The sequence below is a fragment of the Oryctolagus cuniculus genome, chromosome 6 (genome assembly GCF_051225735.1).
Source record: "Oryctolagus cuniculus isolate XC-2025 breed Fujian yellow rabbit chromosome 6, ASM5122573v1, whole genome shotgun sequence".
NCBI lineage: Eukaryota > Metazoa > Chordata > Mammalia > Lagomorpha > Leporidae > Oryctolagus > Oryctolagus cuniculus.
The window spans coordinates 92,787,838-92,802,625 of record NC_142872.1 but is presented as its reverse complement, the minus strand read 5'-3'; the positions used below and the strand labels follow the sequence as shown (position 1 = coordinate 92,802,625).

The following is a 14,788-nucleotide window of genomic DNA, read 5'->3' as shown; positions in this document are numbered from 1 at the left end:
TTTTTTAAAAACTGTGTAAAATTATCTATTCTTGTACTTTATGGATCCAGATGGCTTTGTTTGATTTCTTACGTCTGGTTTTTATGGTTTTCTGTCCACTCTTTTTTCCTCAATCCTAGCATTTCTTTATGGCATTGTCTGGGTTATAGCTTTGATGCTTGCTGTGTTACGGTAAATAGTATAGAGATATATACTTGAATTCATCACTTTAATTTGTATTCTAGACTCTGCCAATTACGTTATTATGTTATTTTAAAAATTTATTTATTTATTTGAAAGGCAGAGAGAGAGAAAGAGAGAGCTCTTCCATCTGCTGATTCACTCCCCAAATGCCTGCAACATCTGGGGCTGGACAAGGCTGAAACCAGCAACTCAGGACTCAATTCTGGTCTCCCACATGGAAGGCAGAGTCCCAACCATTTGAGCTATCACTGCTGGCTCTCAGGGTGTGCATTAGTGGGAAGCTGAACTGGAAGCAGAGCTGGGACTTGGGAGCAGAGCTAGGTACTCTGATATGGGATGTGGGCATCCGATGTGGCAGCTTAACCAGCCAAATACCTGTCTACCCCTACCCCAATACCCCACCATTACTTTAATGAAAGAAGATGGAGTTGAGACATAGGCATGTAAATAGATATTGCATGTTTAAGAAACGCTATTGAATACACTATTCTTACAGACTTTGTCCTTCAGGGTGTTCAACCTAAGTTTAGGCTTACTTACTTTCTAAAAGACAGTTGTTTCAATAACAAAATCATCTAAATTCTTTCAGAATCGTTCAGATTTTCAGTGCCAGCATCGATGGCAGAAAGTTTTAAATCCAGAATTGATAAAAGGTCCTTGGACTAAAGAAGAAGATCAGCGGGTAACATGTTCATATTCTTTACGTTAACTGTGTAGGTGAACTAGGTTTTATTGTTCCTAATATGTTGTTGTAACACTTAAAATGTATGTTGAAAATACTTCAGTTGTATTCTCTGGAGGCTACTTAAATGGAATATCAAATCTGTTAAAATACAGTGTTTTTTTTTTTTTAATTGAGTCAAATGAAGTGTAATATACATAGTCCCTTCTTTCCAGGAGTTTAGTTTACAGAAGGGAAAACACTTGCTATAAGTCTAATCATTTGTGTAGAACTTGGTTTAGGAATATTTAGGATAGTTTCTGTTAAAAATTGAGCTCATAATTTATAAACAGATTTTAATTTTGCTTTTACATGTGATACATTGATATATAAAGAAGTCATTCTTAAACTTTCCCTCATGATCTTGATATGAGAGCCACAATTAAATAGATATGAGTATCATGTTTCCAATTGGTTTGTGATTAATAAATCAAGGTAATTCTTTGTGATATGAAAGTTGGAGAAAAATAAAAGAGTTTCTGTCCTCCACTAGGATTTGTGCTTTAGTTTATACTGTTTAAGGAATAGAAGTTGCTAATGTAGTTGAGAGCAATCTTAACTATCATTCAAAGCAAATAAAGTTATTTCACTAGGTCCAATACTGATCTGATTTACCTGATGGACAATGTTAAGTGTTAAAATGTGTGATCTTGTTTGAAAGTACATTTAATAAAGCTAGAAATTTTTTTAAAGATAGCAAATAGATGCATATAGTGAAAATGTTGATATATCCTAAATTTAAATATTCTACCAATATAAAATGTTTATGACATGATATTTGCCAGGGTAGTGAGGTAAAGTGGGCTGGTAATAATTATTCTTGGAATTTTAAGTAAAAAGCAAACTTGGAATATGGGAAAAAGAATATGTGAACACTATTTTTCCAGTTTGAGAGAGGAAGAAATGAAAAGCCAATAATGTGGATTCTTCCTGCTTCCAAATTGTTTTAACTTTTTGCTGAAGTCCCCTGTTTTGTAATGTGTAAAAGTAGAAAATACACAAATCTCAGCAGTTTTGCTGTTATTTCACATTAATTTTGTATGAAAGGAGATTAACTTACAAGTCACTTTAATTAGCCCTTTAGGTTTTAGGTAAGTTTGGAATCAATTATTGGACTTGGCAAATATAGAAGGATTATTTGTTAGTATAGTTGTGTTTTGTAAATTGTAGTTGTGGCTTGGATTTAGTGCATTTGTTTCAAATGGTATTCTTGAGTTATGTTTTAAAATTCCTTCAAGGTAATACTTTTTTAAACTTTTTATATTTCCTAGGTTATTGAATTAGTTCAGAAATATGGACCAAAAAGATGGTCTTTAATTGCAAAACATTTAAAGGGGAGAATAGGCAAGCAATGTAGAGAAAGATGGCATAATCATCTGAATCCTGAGGTAAAGAAGTCTTCCTGGACAGAAGAGGAAGATAGGATCATCTATGAAGCGCATAAGCGGTTGGGAAATCGTTGGGCAGAAATTGCCAAACTACTTCCTGGAAGGTGCTTATAAAAATGTATATACATTTTTGTGTACTTAAATATGATCTCTGTTACCTAGTATTAAATATATTTGCAAGTACCCTATGACTTTTATTTATAATAAAAATTTAGGCTGCATAACCCTTTGGGATCATTTAAAATACATTGTATGTGTGGGTTTAAAACATTTTTTGATGTTTATTTTCATCTCCTTAAAAGGCAGATATATATAGAGAGATCTTCCATCTGTTGGTTCTCTCCCCAATGCCTGCAACTGGGCCAGGCTGGCAGCCAGTAGCCTGGAACCCCATCCAGGTCTCCCATGTGGGTGGCAGGAACTCAACCACTTGAATCATCACCTATTGCTTCCTAGAAAGCCTTAGCAGAAAGCTAGATTGAAAGTGGAGGTAGGACTCAATCTCAGGCAAATTGATTTCACAAGTGGCAGTTTAACCTGCTGTACCATTTAACACTTGCCCTTCAATATTTTTTTGCACCAAAATAAACTTCTAATTTCATTTTCTGTGAACCTTTTGAAGTATTCTCAAACACTACATTGCTGTGGTTCAAATGTTACCTAATAATCTTTAGCAGACAAACAACCTTGGTGAATTTCATATCACTCAGGTGGTACGTTTGTTTTTTGTGCTGCAGTGTTTTATCTGAATAGTACTTTATGGTTTATAAAGTGCTTTTATATGTATTCTTATTTAATCATTGTATACTTTGTATGCAGAGCAAATATTGCTTTGTTGTATAAATAAGGAAATTCAGGAATAGTGTTACATTTTTTAAATTTTATTTATTTTGTAAGGATTTATTTTTTGTTTGAGAGGCAGAGACAGAGAGAGAGTGAGGTCTTACATCCGCTAGTTCACTCCCCAATTGGCCACAATGGTTAGAGCTGCGCTGATCTGAAGCCAGGAGCCAGGAGCTTCTTCCTGGAGCTTCTTCTGGGTCTCCCCTGTGGGTGCAGGAGGCCAAGTACTTGGCACATCTTCTACTGCTTTCCTAGGCCACAGCAGAGAGCTGGACCAGAAGTGGAGCAGCTGGGACTCGAACTGGTGTCCATATAGAATGCTGGCACTGCAGGCTGTGGCTTTACCTGCTATGCCACAGTAGTGTTAAATTTTTAAACCAAGTTACCAAACCTGGTCTTGGAACTTTTGATGTTTTCAATCTTATGCTTTTTTTTTTTTTTTTTTTTACTTTTTTTACTTTTTTTTACTACGTTAGTAAACATAACATAAAGTAGGTTTTCAGTAAATGTATATTTCACGAAAGATGGACTTAATATTGTAAGTAATTCTAGATTGAATATTTACATTTTTATAAGGGAAATTTTTGATATAAAGGGAGAATGCTACAATTCTGTAATTTGTGATTTGCTTTCAGGATCTTGATTGTTTCCAGCTCAATACCTTTACCTTTGCTATGCCCTTTTCTAGAATTTCTCTTAAAATCATTTTTTTTAACTGATCCATAAAAGTTTTACATATTTATGGAGTACCATGTCATGTTTTTATACCTGTGTACATTGTGTAATGTTCCAATATCTGTCTCTTCGAACATCCCTTTTTTGAGGTAAAATCCTTTCAAAATACAGTGTATTATTATCTAGAGTCACTGTTGTGCAATAGAACACCAGAATTACTTTCTCCTAACCATAATTTAGTACCTGTTAATCAACCTTTGCTCATCCCTACTCTCCCAGATTTTGGTAACCACAATTCTCAACTTCTGTGAGATCAATATTTTTAGATGGAATGCTCCCCATCCCCTGCATTCTTTTTTTTTTTTTTTTTAAGATTTATTTATTTATTTGAAAGTCAGAGTTACACAGAGAAAGAAGGAGAGGCAGAGAAAGAGAAGGTCTCCCACGTGGGTGCAGGGGCCCAAGGACTTGGGTCATCTTGCACTACCCTCCCAGGCCATAGCAGGGAGCTGGATTGGAAGTGGAATAGTCAAGACTCGAACAGCACCCATACATGATGGGGGCACTGCAGGTGGCAGCTTTACCAGCTACGCCACAGCGCTGGCCACCCCCACATTCTTTTTTCTTTTTCTTTTTTTGACAGGCAGAGTTAGACAGTAAGAGAGAGAGAGACAGAGAGAAAGATCTTCCTTCTGCTGTTTCAACCCCCAAATGGCTGCCACGGCCGGCGCGCTGCACCGATCCGAAGCCAGGAGCCAGGTGCTTCCTCCTGGTCTCCCATGCGGGTGCAGAGCCCAAGGATTTGGGCCATTCTCCACTGCCTTCCTGGGCCACAACAGAGAGCCGGACTGAAAGAGGAGCAACTGGGACTAGAACTCGGTGTGCCAGCGCCACAGGCGGAGGATTAGCCAAGTGAGCTGTGGCGCCAGCTACCCCCACATTCTTAATATGACTCATTCTTATTGTCATTTAGATCTTAGCTTTGCTGTCATCTCACAGAGGCCTTCCTACACCACCAAGCCAAAATTACGCATTTCCCACTTTTCTTATCCTACTTTATTTCTTTTGTACTGATATTTTTATTTATTTGTTTTTCTGTTCTTCTGTTCATGCTGCCACATTTCCAATGAGAATGTAAGCTTCATGGAAGTAGGGCCCTTCTTTGTCTTATTCCCTGCAATATCTCTGTTGCTCAGAACTACTGATATATGGGCATGCAGTTTATCTTTAGAACTTTTTAAAAAAAATCTACTTTGATCAGTTGTAGCAGTTTGTTTTTATACTTTGTACAAGAAATACAGTATTAAAATGTGTGGAATAAATTTTATTTTTTGTTCTAAATTATACACTTTAATTTCTTAGGACTGATAATTCTATCAAAAATCATTGGAATTCTACTATGCGAAGAAAAGTGGAACAGGAGGGATACTTACAAGATGGAGTAAAATCAGAACGATCATCTAAACTTCAACACAAACCTTGTGCGACCATGGACCATTTGCAAACCCAGAATCAGTTTTACATACCTGTTCAGGCACATATTTTTAATACCTTTATTATTCAAAAATTTTTCTTTAGTTGCATTTAGGAAGGTATTTGATTTATTAATAGGACAAGTACAACATATATTAAGCAGGGGATAACCATTTAAATTTCTAAACTGAAATAAAATGTCTGATTAGATCCTAACTTAGATAAGTATTTTGGGAAAAAAATCATTAACATTTCCTTTTATATGTAATTTTTACATTAGGCAACTGAGTATGTATGTTTCCTACCACTCTTATTCTTTCAATCTTTGTTTATGATTCAGAACTAATGATCATATGCTTTAATAGATACTATAGTTTTCATTTAAATTTTTTGTGTGATTGTAGTATTGCTTGTCTGTTAGAGGTATGTGTATATAAAATAGCTTAAAGAAGAAAATAGTCAAAAATCATTCAAATCATCATTTTGGGGGTTAAATAATTATTCTTAATGACTTTCAGATTTGATGATGTCAGTCTTTTATTAGACAAATTTATTGAAGTGGAGATTATCTAAGCTCCAAATGGGGCAAGCTGTATTTGGCTCCTTACAGTGCATTTTCTTACTTGTATGAAATTAGTTTACCAGTATCCATGAAGTTTGTTTTATGTTTTTCTAATCAACTTGTCTGTCATGTCATTTAAATTTTTTTATTTAATTGGAGAGACAGAGAGAAGGAAGAGAGACAGGCAGAGAGAGATGCCACCCGCTGATTCGCTCCCCAAATGTTTGCCACAGCTGGGCTGGGCCAGGCCCATGCCAGAAGCCAGGAACTCAGTCTGGGTATCCTATGTTACTGTTCTCCCCTTCCAGGGTGTGTATTAGCAGGAAGTTGGAATCAAAAGTGGAGCTGGGATTCAAATCCAGGGACTACCATATGGGACGTGGGTGTCCCAAGTGGTTTCTCAACTGCTGTGCCAAATGCCCACCCCTGTTACATCACTTTTCCCAAGGAGCAATTCTCAGTTCTTATAATGTAAAATGTAAAGATTAAGCCAGAACTTAATAACATTTATTGAAAGATAGAATTGAACAAGGTGATAAAAATCTGTACTTACTGTGCCTTTGTTCTTATTTTGTATCTTGTAGTCTTTATTAAGTTTATTAGGCTTAGTTTTATTTAAAAATTTTTATTTCTTTTTGTTTTATTTGAAAGGCAGACAGACAAAGAGACAAGACAGACACAAAACAAAAAGAAATAAAAATTTTTAAATAAAACTAAGCCTAATAAACTTAATAAAGACTACAAGATACAAAATAAGAACAAAGGCACAGTAAGTACAGATTTTTATCACCTTGTTCAATTCTATCTTTCAATAAATGTTACGTCAGCCCTCACATGCCTTTAGCAGGGCTGGGCCAGGCCAAAGCTAAGAGCCAGGAACTTCATCTGGGTCTCTCACATGGGTGGCAGGGATTGGTACTTGAACCTCTTACCAGCTGCCTCCCAGGATGTACATTAGCTGGAAGCTGGGGTGGAAGCAGGATAGCTAGGTTAAATAGACTTTCCAGTATGAGACGCTGGTGTCCCACGTGGCAACTTAATTGCTGCACCAGACTTCTGCCCCTAGGCGTAAATTTTAAAAGAATCACTTAGAGTAATGACATTGTAGTTTACAAAAGGAAAGCATGTGAAGATAGTGTAGTTATCTGCTGATACTCAGTACCTTGAGATTTTTATTGCCTGTTTCTTTACATTTTTTTAAGAGTTCTAGATTTCAGTAATATAAACTAAAACATTTTGCTTATGCCTTAGAAGTTATCATTTAAATTTATTTTCTTAAAATCATAAAAAGATAATTTTAAAAATTATTTGGGCAATAGGAGCATTTAAAAGTCTTAATCAGGCTGGCACCACGGCTCACTTGGCTAATCCTCTGCCTGTGGCACCGGCACCCCGGGTTCTAGTCCCGGTTGGGGTGCCAGATTCTGTCCCAGTTGCTCTTCTTCCAGTCCAACTCTATGCTGTGGCCCGGGAGTGCAGTGGAGGATGGCCCAAGTGCATGGGCTCTGCACCCGCATGGGAGACCAGGAGGAAGCACCTGACTCCTGGCTTCAGATCGGCACAGTGTGCCGGCCGTAGCAGCCATTTGGGGAGTGAACCAACAGAAAGGAAGATCTTTCTCTCTGTCTCTCTCTCACTAGCTCTGCCTGTCCCAAAAAAAAAAAAAAAAAAAAAAAGTCTTAATCAAAAGATGTTGCAAAGATAGCATTTCTCATACTTTAATAATTGTTTCCCTTATTTTTAATAATTTTAGAAAGTTTTATGTATTCCCTGTCAATTATCTTAAACTACCAAGAAGACAATTCTGTAGTAAAGTGTAACTTAAAAAAAATAGATTGGATTGAAATATTATCAGATTTTCATGAAAAATTTGAGGAATATAAGTTTCTGTTAGAAGTTGTATAGAATGATTCTGCATAAGATAGTGGTTTAGGTAGGTTGTTATGGATAGTAGACAGATGTTTTCATACTTACATTTATTTGATTTTAAGGGTTTTTAAAAATCTTTTGTTAAAGATTTATTTATTTATTTGAAAGATAAGAGTTACAGAGATATGGAGATAAGAAAGAGAGACAGAGAGAGGGATCTTCATCTGCTTGTTTATTCCCCAAATGGCCACGATGGTTGGGGCTGGGGTCATACAGAAGCCAGGAGCCTAGAACTGAGCATCCAGGTCTCCCATGTGGGAGGCAGGGGCCCAAATACTTTCTAAGCATGTTAGCAGGGAGCTGGATCATAAGTACAGCAGCTGGGATTTGAACTGGTGGCCATACAGGATGCTGGCATCACAGACAGTGGTTTTTTTAACAATGCTGGCCCCTTGATTTTAAGGTTTGCTTTGTACAGCTGTTAAGCCCCTGCTGGATATGTTGCATTTGTATCTCAATGCTTAATTTCGAATCCTGGAGTCTTGACTCCACTTCTGATTCCAGCTTCCTGCTGATGTTCACGGTGAGTGGCAGCAGGTGATGGCTCAAGTAGTTAGATCCCTGCCACCCACATGGGAAACCCAAATTGAGTTCTGAACTCCTGGCTTCAGCCTGGACCAGCCTTGGCTGTATTGGGCATTTGAGGAGTGAACCAGTAGATGGAAGAACTCTTTCTTCCTGTCCGTCTGTCTCTCTTTGCCTTTCAAATAAATAAAAATAAATTATAAATAGAAATTTTAAAATGGTCTTCTAATTTTTCTATGGTTTTAAAAAAAATACCTTCCCTCATATTTCTTCTTTCCAACTTACATGCAGCTTCAAATTGTTATTACAGATATTCTAAAAAAGCAGGATAATACTTATTCTATCAGTAGTATGTCTATTATAAGTACAAGAATGATCCTGTTACTTTTTACAAAAAACACAGGGGCCAGTGATGTGGCATAGCGAGTGAAGCCACAGCCTTTGATGCCAGCATCCCATATGGGCACTGGTTCGAGTCCTGGCTGCCCACTTCTGATCAAGCTCCTTGCCAATGTGCCCAGGAAAGCAGCACAAGATGGCCCAAGTTCTTAGACCCCTGCACCCATGAGGGAGATCCTGAAGAAGTTCCTGGCTCCTGGCTTTGGATTGGCCCAGTTCTAGCAGTGTGGCCATTTGGGAAGTGAACCAGCAGATGGGAGATGTCTATCTAATCTGTCTCTTTCTCTCTCTCTCTCCATAGCTCTGCTTTTCAGATAAATCAATAAATAAATCTTAAAAGAGACAATTAATAAAAGAAGCCTCTGTTTTCATATCTTTTTATGCAAAGATTGACCTGGGGTAGAGGTAGGAATAGGGTATAAGAAGTCATTGTGGCCATTTGGGGAGTGAAACAGTGGATGGAAGATCTCTCCCTCTCTGTCTCTTCCTCTCTCTCTCTCTCTTTGAAATTCTCTTTCAAATAGATAAATCTTAAAAAAAAAAAAAAAAAAACACTGAAAAACTTGCTTTAGTCTCCATTCTTGTGAGTACTTTGTGTAAACTAGTCTCTTCCTTTGATAGGAATACAGTTATTTCATGTTGTCCAGGAGATAGAGCAACCCATATAAGGGTTTAAAAAAAAATTATTGGGGGGTTGGTGTTGTGGTGTGGCAGGTGAAGCTGCTGCCTATGGTGCTGGCATCCCATGTGGAAACCAGTTTGAGTCCTGGCTGCTCCACTTCTGGTCTAGCTCCCTGCTAATGTGCCTGGAAAAGCAGCAGAGGGTGACCCAAGTGCTTGGGCCCCAGCTCTCACTTTGGGGACCTGGAGGAACTTACTGGCTCCTGGCTTTGAATTGGCCCAGTTCCGGCCATTGTGGCCATTTGAGGAGTGAACCAGTGGATGGAAGATCTCTCTTTGTTTCTCCCTCTCTGTCTGTCTGTGACTGCCTTTCAAATAAATAGATAAATCTTTAAAAAAAAAATTTGGTGGATGATGTAGATTATAGACTGGCTGATAAATCTAGGCTAAGTAATTCTCATTTCATCTAGAAGTTGAAGGTCTTTTCTAAGTTTATAATTTTCAATCACTGGATTCTAGAAACAGTCTTAGTTATTATGTAAACTATTACAGATGCCAATTTTTAAGAGTAATCAATATTTTTCTAAGCTTTTTTTGTAGAAATTTTATCAAAAGCTTTGTCATTTGCTTCATATTTTAAAGTTTTTCTAATATTTTATGTGTAATTGTAATGTTTTACTTACTTTGTAGATTCCTAGTTATCAGTATGTGTCACCTGAAGGCAATTGTATAGAACATGTTCAAACTACTTCTGCCTTTATTCAGGTAACTTCTATTTTTAACAAAAAAGAAAGGAAATGCTTGCAGTTATATTTCTTAAAGTATTATAGTGCCTCTTTCTTCATCTATTAAACTAGAATGAAAACACTATCTGCATATTATTGTGAGTACTATAACATTGAAAAATAAAGCATGTAAATGAGTTTGAAAAAAATAAACAAATACATCTCTGTAGTAGTCCTTTCATTCTATTCTTCCAACTTGAAGCCTTAAGTTATGAATGGGTATGTTTTCTCTAAAATGAATAGGATGTATCTATTAAGATCCAATAGGCTAAAATTTCCCAGGTATAATTTTTTCAAGTGATTTGGATGATACAGTATTTTTAAAATGCACTCATTTTCTCAGATCTTTTTTCTAAATTGAAAATATTCAATGCCCTTTCTTTAGATACGACTGTTATTGTAATACTTTTAGGATTTAGTAGCATTAAGCTTTATTAGAGAAAAATATGTTACATAGAAGAAAATAAAAATTAGAACACTAGTAATAATGCAATTATGTAAATGGCCTGTTTTTCTTTTATTTAACTTGTTTCAGCAACCCTTTGTTGATGAAGATCCTGATAAGGAGAAGAAAATCAAGGAACTTGAGTTGCTTCTTATGTCAGCTGAGAATGAAGTTAGAAGAAAGCGAATTCCAACAGTAAGAATAAGCTTAAGTGTTTAGATTTTATTGTTAGAATCTTTTATATATATGCTTTTATAGTTTTCATTCGCTTGAAAGCATATAAATGATTTTCAGATTTCAATAAATAATAAAATAAGTTTTTAAAAATTTTTAACTTAGAGGTTGTCTGATTTTGATATGCATCTCTTTGAGCATATTTTTACAATATTCTATATTAGGATACTTCCTGAGTTATATAAGTATGCCAAGCAAATTTGAAGTAAAATCTTTTTTTTAAGAATTCTTTTAGTAAGTTGTAGATTTTTTTTTAAGATTTATATATTTATTTGAAAGTCAGAGTTAGAGAGAGAAGGAGAGGCAGAGAGAAAAGAGAGAGAGAGGTCTTCCATTAGCTGGTTCACTCCCTAATTGGCCGCAACTGCTGGAGCTGTGCCGATCCGAAGCCAGGAGCCAGGAACTTCTTCTAGGTCTCCCATGTGGGTTCAGGAGCCCAAAGGCTTGGGCCATCCTCCACTGCTTTCCCAGGCCACAGCAGAGAGCTGGATTGGAAGTGGAGCAGCCAGGACTCAAACCGGCGCCCGTATGGGATGCCGGCACTGTAGGTGGCGGCTTTACCTGCTTACGCCACAGTGCCAGCCCCTTAAAGTAAAATCTTTGATATTAGGTATTTGTGAAAATTATGTGTGGTTTAGATTAAGCTTGCTTTTGTTTTAAGCATTCCATGTAATAATGAGACCGGTGTTGTATCACAGTGGGTTAAGTCACTACCTGCAATGCATTCTGTAACTGAGTGCCAGTGCTAGTCCTGGCTGCTCTACTTCCAATCCAGTTCCCTGCTTACATGCTTGGGAATATGGAAGGCCAAGATGGAGTTCCAGGTTTCTGGTTTCAGCCTGGTCCACCCCTGGTCATTGTGGCCATTTGGGAAGTGAACCAGTGGATGGAAGAGCTCATTCTCTGTCTCTTCCTCTGTCACTCTGCTTTTCAGGTAATTAAAAATGAATCTTTAAGATAAGAAAACTAGAAAAATAATTTAATAGAAATATAAATTTATGAGCTCGAATTACTTTTATTCTTATTTTTATTTTTTCCTATTGTGTTTAGAATATGAATTCAGTAAACTGAAAAATGTAATTATATTAAGAATACATGAAAAGGGAACATGTAGATTTTCTGCTCTCTGAAGAACCCTTTCAAAAGAAGATGTTTTACATGGGATAGTAGGCTTTGGTTCCCAGGTGTGAAAGCTGTTGTCTTCAATCTGATCAGGAATAAGTAGGAGTATTCAGTTAGGCTAAATCTTAATCATTTTTGAAGAATTAACCAGGCAATGCTCAATGGATTAAAAAAAAAGTAACTTTATAATTTAAAAAATTTAAAATTTGTATTTAAATGACAAAAGTTAGTCTTAAGGTTTTTTTTTACGTTTAGAAAAGTTTTTTTTTTTTTTTCCCTTGGTTTGGGCTGATTGAGAGAGGATAATACAATGAGAATGACTGGGACCTCAGACATAATTACTGAAATAGAATAACCTGAGATTTTGAGGTAGTATTATGAAGTAACTAGTGATATTTTTATGTGTAAGAGGGTATTAATAAAAATGACATTTATGGGTTATAATGAGTGAGGTATAGCATAGGAGAAACAACGTTTGTTTTGAAACTTCCAAAACCAAGGCAGAAAGGAAGACCTGAACTCTACTTATCTTGAAATTAATATTTGTTTTGTTAAAAAGCTACAAATAAATAGTTATGGTTAGGAAGTCAATATTTGTAGATGATTATATAATGTTTAAACCACTTTGGATTTTAAAAAGCTATTTATTTATTTGAAAGGCAGAGAGCTAGAGACAGAGAGACTGCTAATTCCCATTTGCTGAGTTACTCCCCAGATGCCTGAAATAGCTGAGGTTGGGCCCAGGCAGAAGCCAGGAGCTGGGAACTCAACTTGAATCTCCTTTATGGGTAGCATGGACCCAGCTGCTTGAGCCATCACTTGCTGCCTCCCAGGGGCACATTAATGAGAAGCTAGAATTCAGAAGAGAGCTAGAACTTAAGCCCAGGTGTTCTAATATGGGATGTGGGTATCCAAAATGTTGTCTTAACCACTACAACAAATGTCTGGTTGAATAAGATATTCTGAATTCTAGAGGGAAGTTGCTACAGCTAATAGAATAGACTCCATTTATATATATAAATATGTATTTTAATAATGACCACCATTTTACTGAATATTCATTATGTGCCACTCTTGTAGAGGTTTTATAAAAAAGTGTTCGTGGTAATCCTCATATTAATTCTGAAGTAAGTGGACTGTTGTTAAGAGATTCAGGTTATGATCTGTAAATATAATTACAACCTGGTGGTTTTTCCAATGCACACCCTAGTGATTTTCCTCTTTGTCTTTTGCATTTTTTTTCTTACCTGGAAACTCATTTGAAAGGCATGTGGTTTGGAAGCTTCTTCCCAAAAGTGATTGTTAATTCAGGGGGTGATTGTGCCTAATGAAATAAAACTACTTCAATTTTTTTTTTATTTTTAGGAAACTTTAATAAAACATGGAACTTATTTTGCCACAATGGTTTTTCACCTTAAGTAACTTGAAACACAACATTTAGTTACTGTGCGTCCCAAGACATTCTAGCAATTTTAATTTTTAATAGTAGATATCATTTATTGACTGCTTCCTGTGGACTGGGAAATGTGTGTTCTCTATGATATGATAGCTATTAACCACAATTAATCTTAAATACAATTTAAAATTTAGTTTATTCAGTACATTACAGGTACATTCTGTTATACAGTACCATATACTTTATATTTTGTTTTTCATTCATGACCCTTCCAGGTCTCTTTTCTTATTTTTTATTATAAGACACCAGGAAGCTAGACTTGCAAGATAGGTAAATTGTCTGGTATAAAGAGATAAAGAAAGATGGCATATTCCCTGACTTCAAAAGATTTATTCTGCTGTGAGATTATGGACAAGAAACTCAATGTAATATGATAAAATAAGTCACAGTATGGCAGGAGATAGGAGAGGTGCTTAATTTAGATTCAGGTAGTCAGGGGAGGGTTCCTGGAAGAAGTCCTGTTAGAGCTCAGTCTTGGAAGATAGGTGATGAATATATACTAGCAAGATAGATAAATTAGGACATTATTACAAATGATATAGAGAAAAGTATATAATCAAATGGAGTACTTCTGAATATTCGAATTGTGTCTTAAATGAAAGATAGGAGTTTCCCTGATGAGTAGGTTAGGAAATATTCTAGATAAAGGAAGCAACAATATGTACGAAGGCACTCTAGGGTAAGTAAATGTAATTTATCAGGGAGTCGCAGGTACTCTAGCTGCATAGTCACTGGGAGGAAGGCTTGTAAGTGAAAATGTTGGGAGATGAAGTTTAAAAAGAAAAAAGAAAGGCTAGATTCTAGGAGTTTGAACTTTACATATAAATGTTTATTTTATCTGACCATGATTTCATGGATAAGAACTTAATCATAAAAAGGAAATATAGTCAGGGTATGGGTTTAATGAAAAGTATACCAATTTTAAAGAAAGGCACTATATTTGCCTAGCTGTATTTTTAGCTAAAATGATAAGTATGTTATTCTAGAAAAAAATTCACTTAAAAATCTGAATTTATGCCTACTTTGAGAAAGACAAATAATATTCAAATTTCTTTTGTACTTTTAGCAGCCTGGAAGCTTTTCTAGCTGGTCTGGTAGTTTCCTCATGGATGATAGCATGTCTAATACTCTAAACAGCCTCGAAGATCACACTAGTGAGTTTTATAGTATGGATGAAAATCAGACTGTGTCTACTCAGCAGAATTCACCCACGAAGTTCCTGGCCGTAGAGGCAAATGCTGTGCTATCTTCTCTACAGACCATCCCAGAATTTGCAGAGACTCTAGAACTTATTGAATCTGTAAGTTTGAAATTGTGAGATTATTGAAAGCTCATTTTAGTTATGTATTTTTCTGTTCAGAAACTCAGCTTAAAGGATATTGATCAGTTTCATGTTAAGCATTAGTTTGTATGCCAGGCTTAATTTT

At 36.0% G+C, this 14,788-nt stretch overlaps 1 protein-coding gene across 8 annotated transcripts in view; it reads left to right on the top strand.

Moving 5' to 3' along the window:
* The window catches only part of MYBL1 (MYB proto-oncogene like 1), a 46,424-nt gene that overhangs the window by 16,186 nt on the left and 15,450 nt on the right, over positions 1 to 14,788 (top strand). For 6 of the 8 annotated variants that reach the window (XM_089336299.1, XM_008255590.5, XM_089336298.1 and 3 more), the window contains exons 4-9: positions 773 to 865; positions 2,176 to 2,396; positions 5,173 to 5,344; positions 10,010 to 10,084; positions 10,640 to 10,744; positions 14,428 to 14,661. In XM_089336299.1, coding sequence (XP_089192425.1) covers positions 773 to 865; positions 2,176 to 2,396; positions 5,173 to 5,344; positions 10,010 to 10,084; positions 10,640 to 10,744; positions 14,428 to 14,661 — 900 coding nt within the window. The remainder of the gene's footprint in view (positions 1 to 772; positions 866 to 2,175; positions 2,397 to 5,172; positions 5,345 to 10,009; positions 10,085 to 10,639; positions 10,745 to 14,427; positions 14,662 to 14,788) is intronic. The other 2 variants (XM_089336297.1, XM_051844530.3) reach the window with 1 other exon arrangement.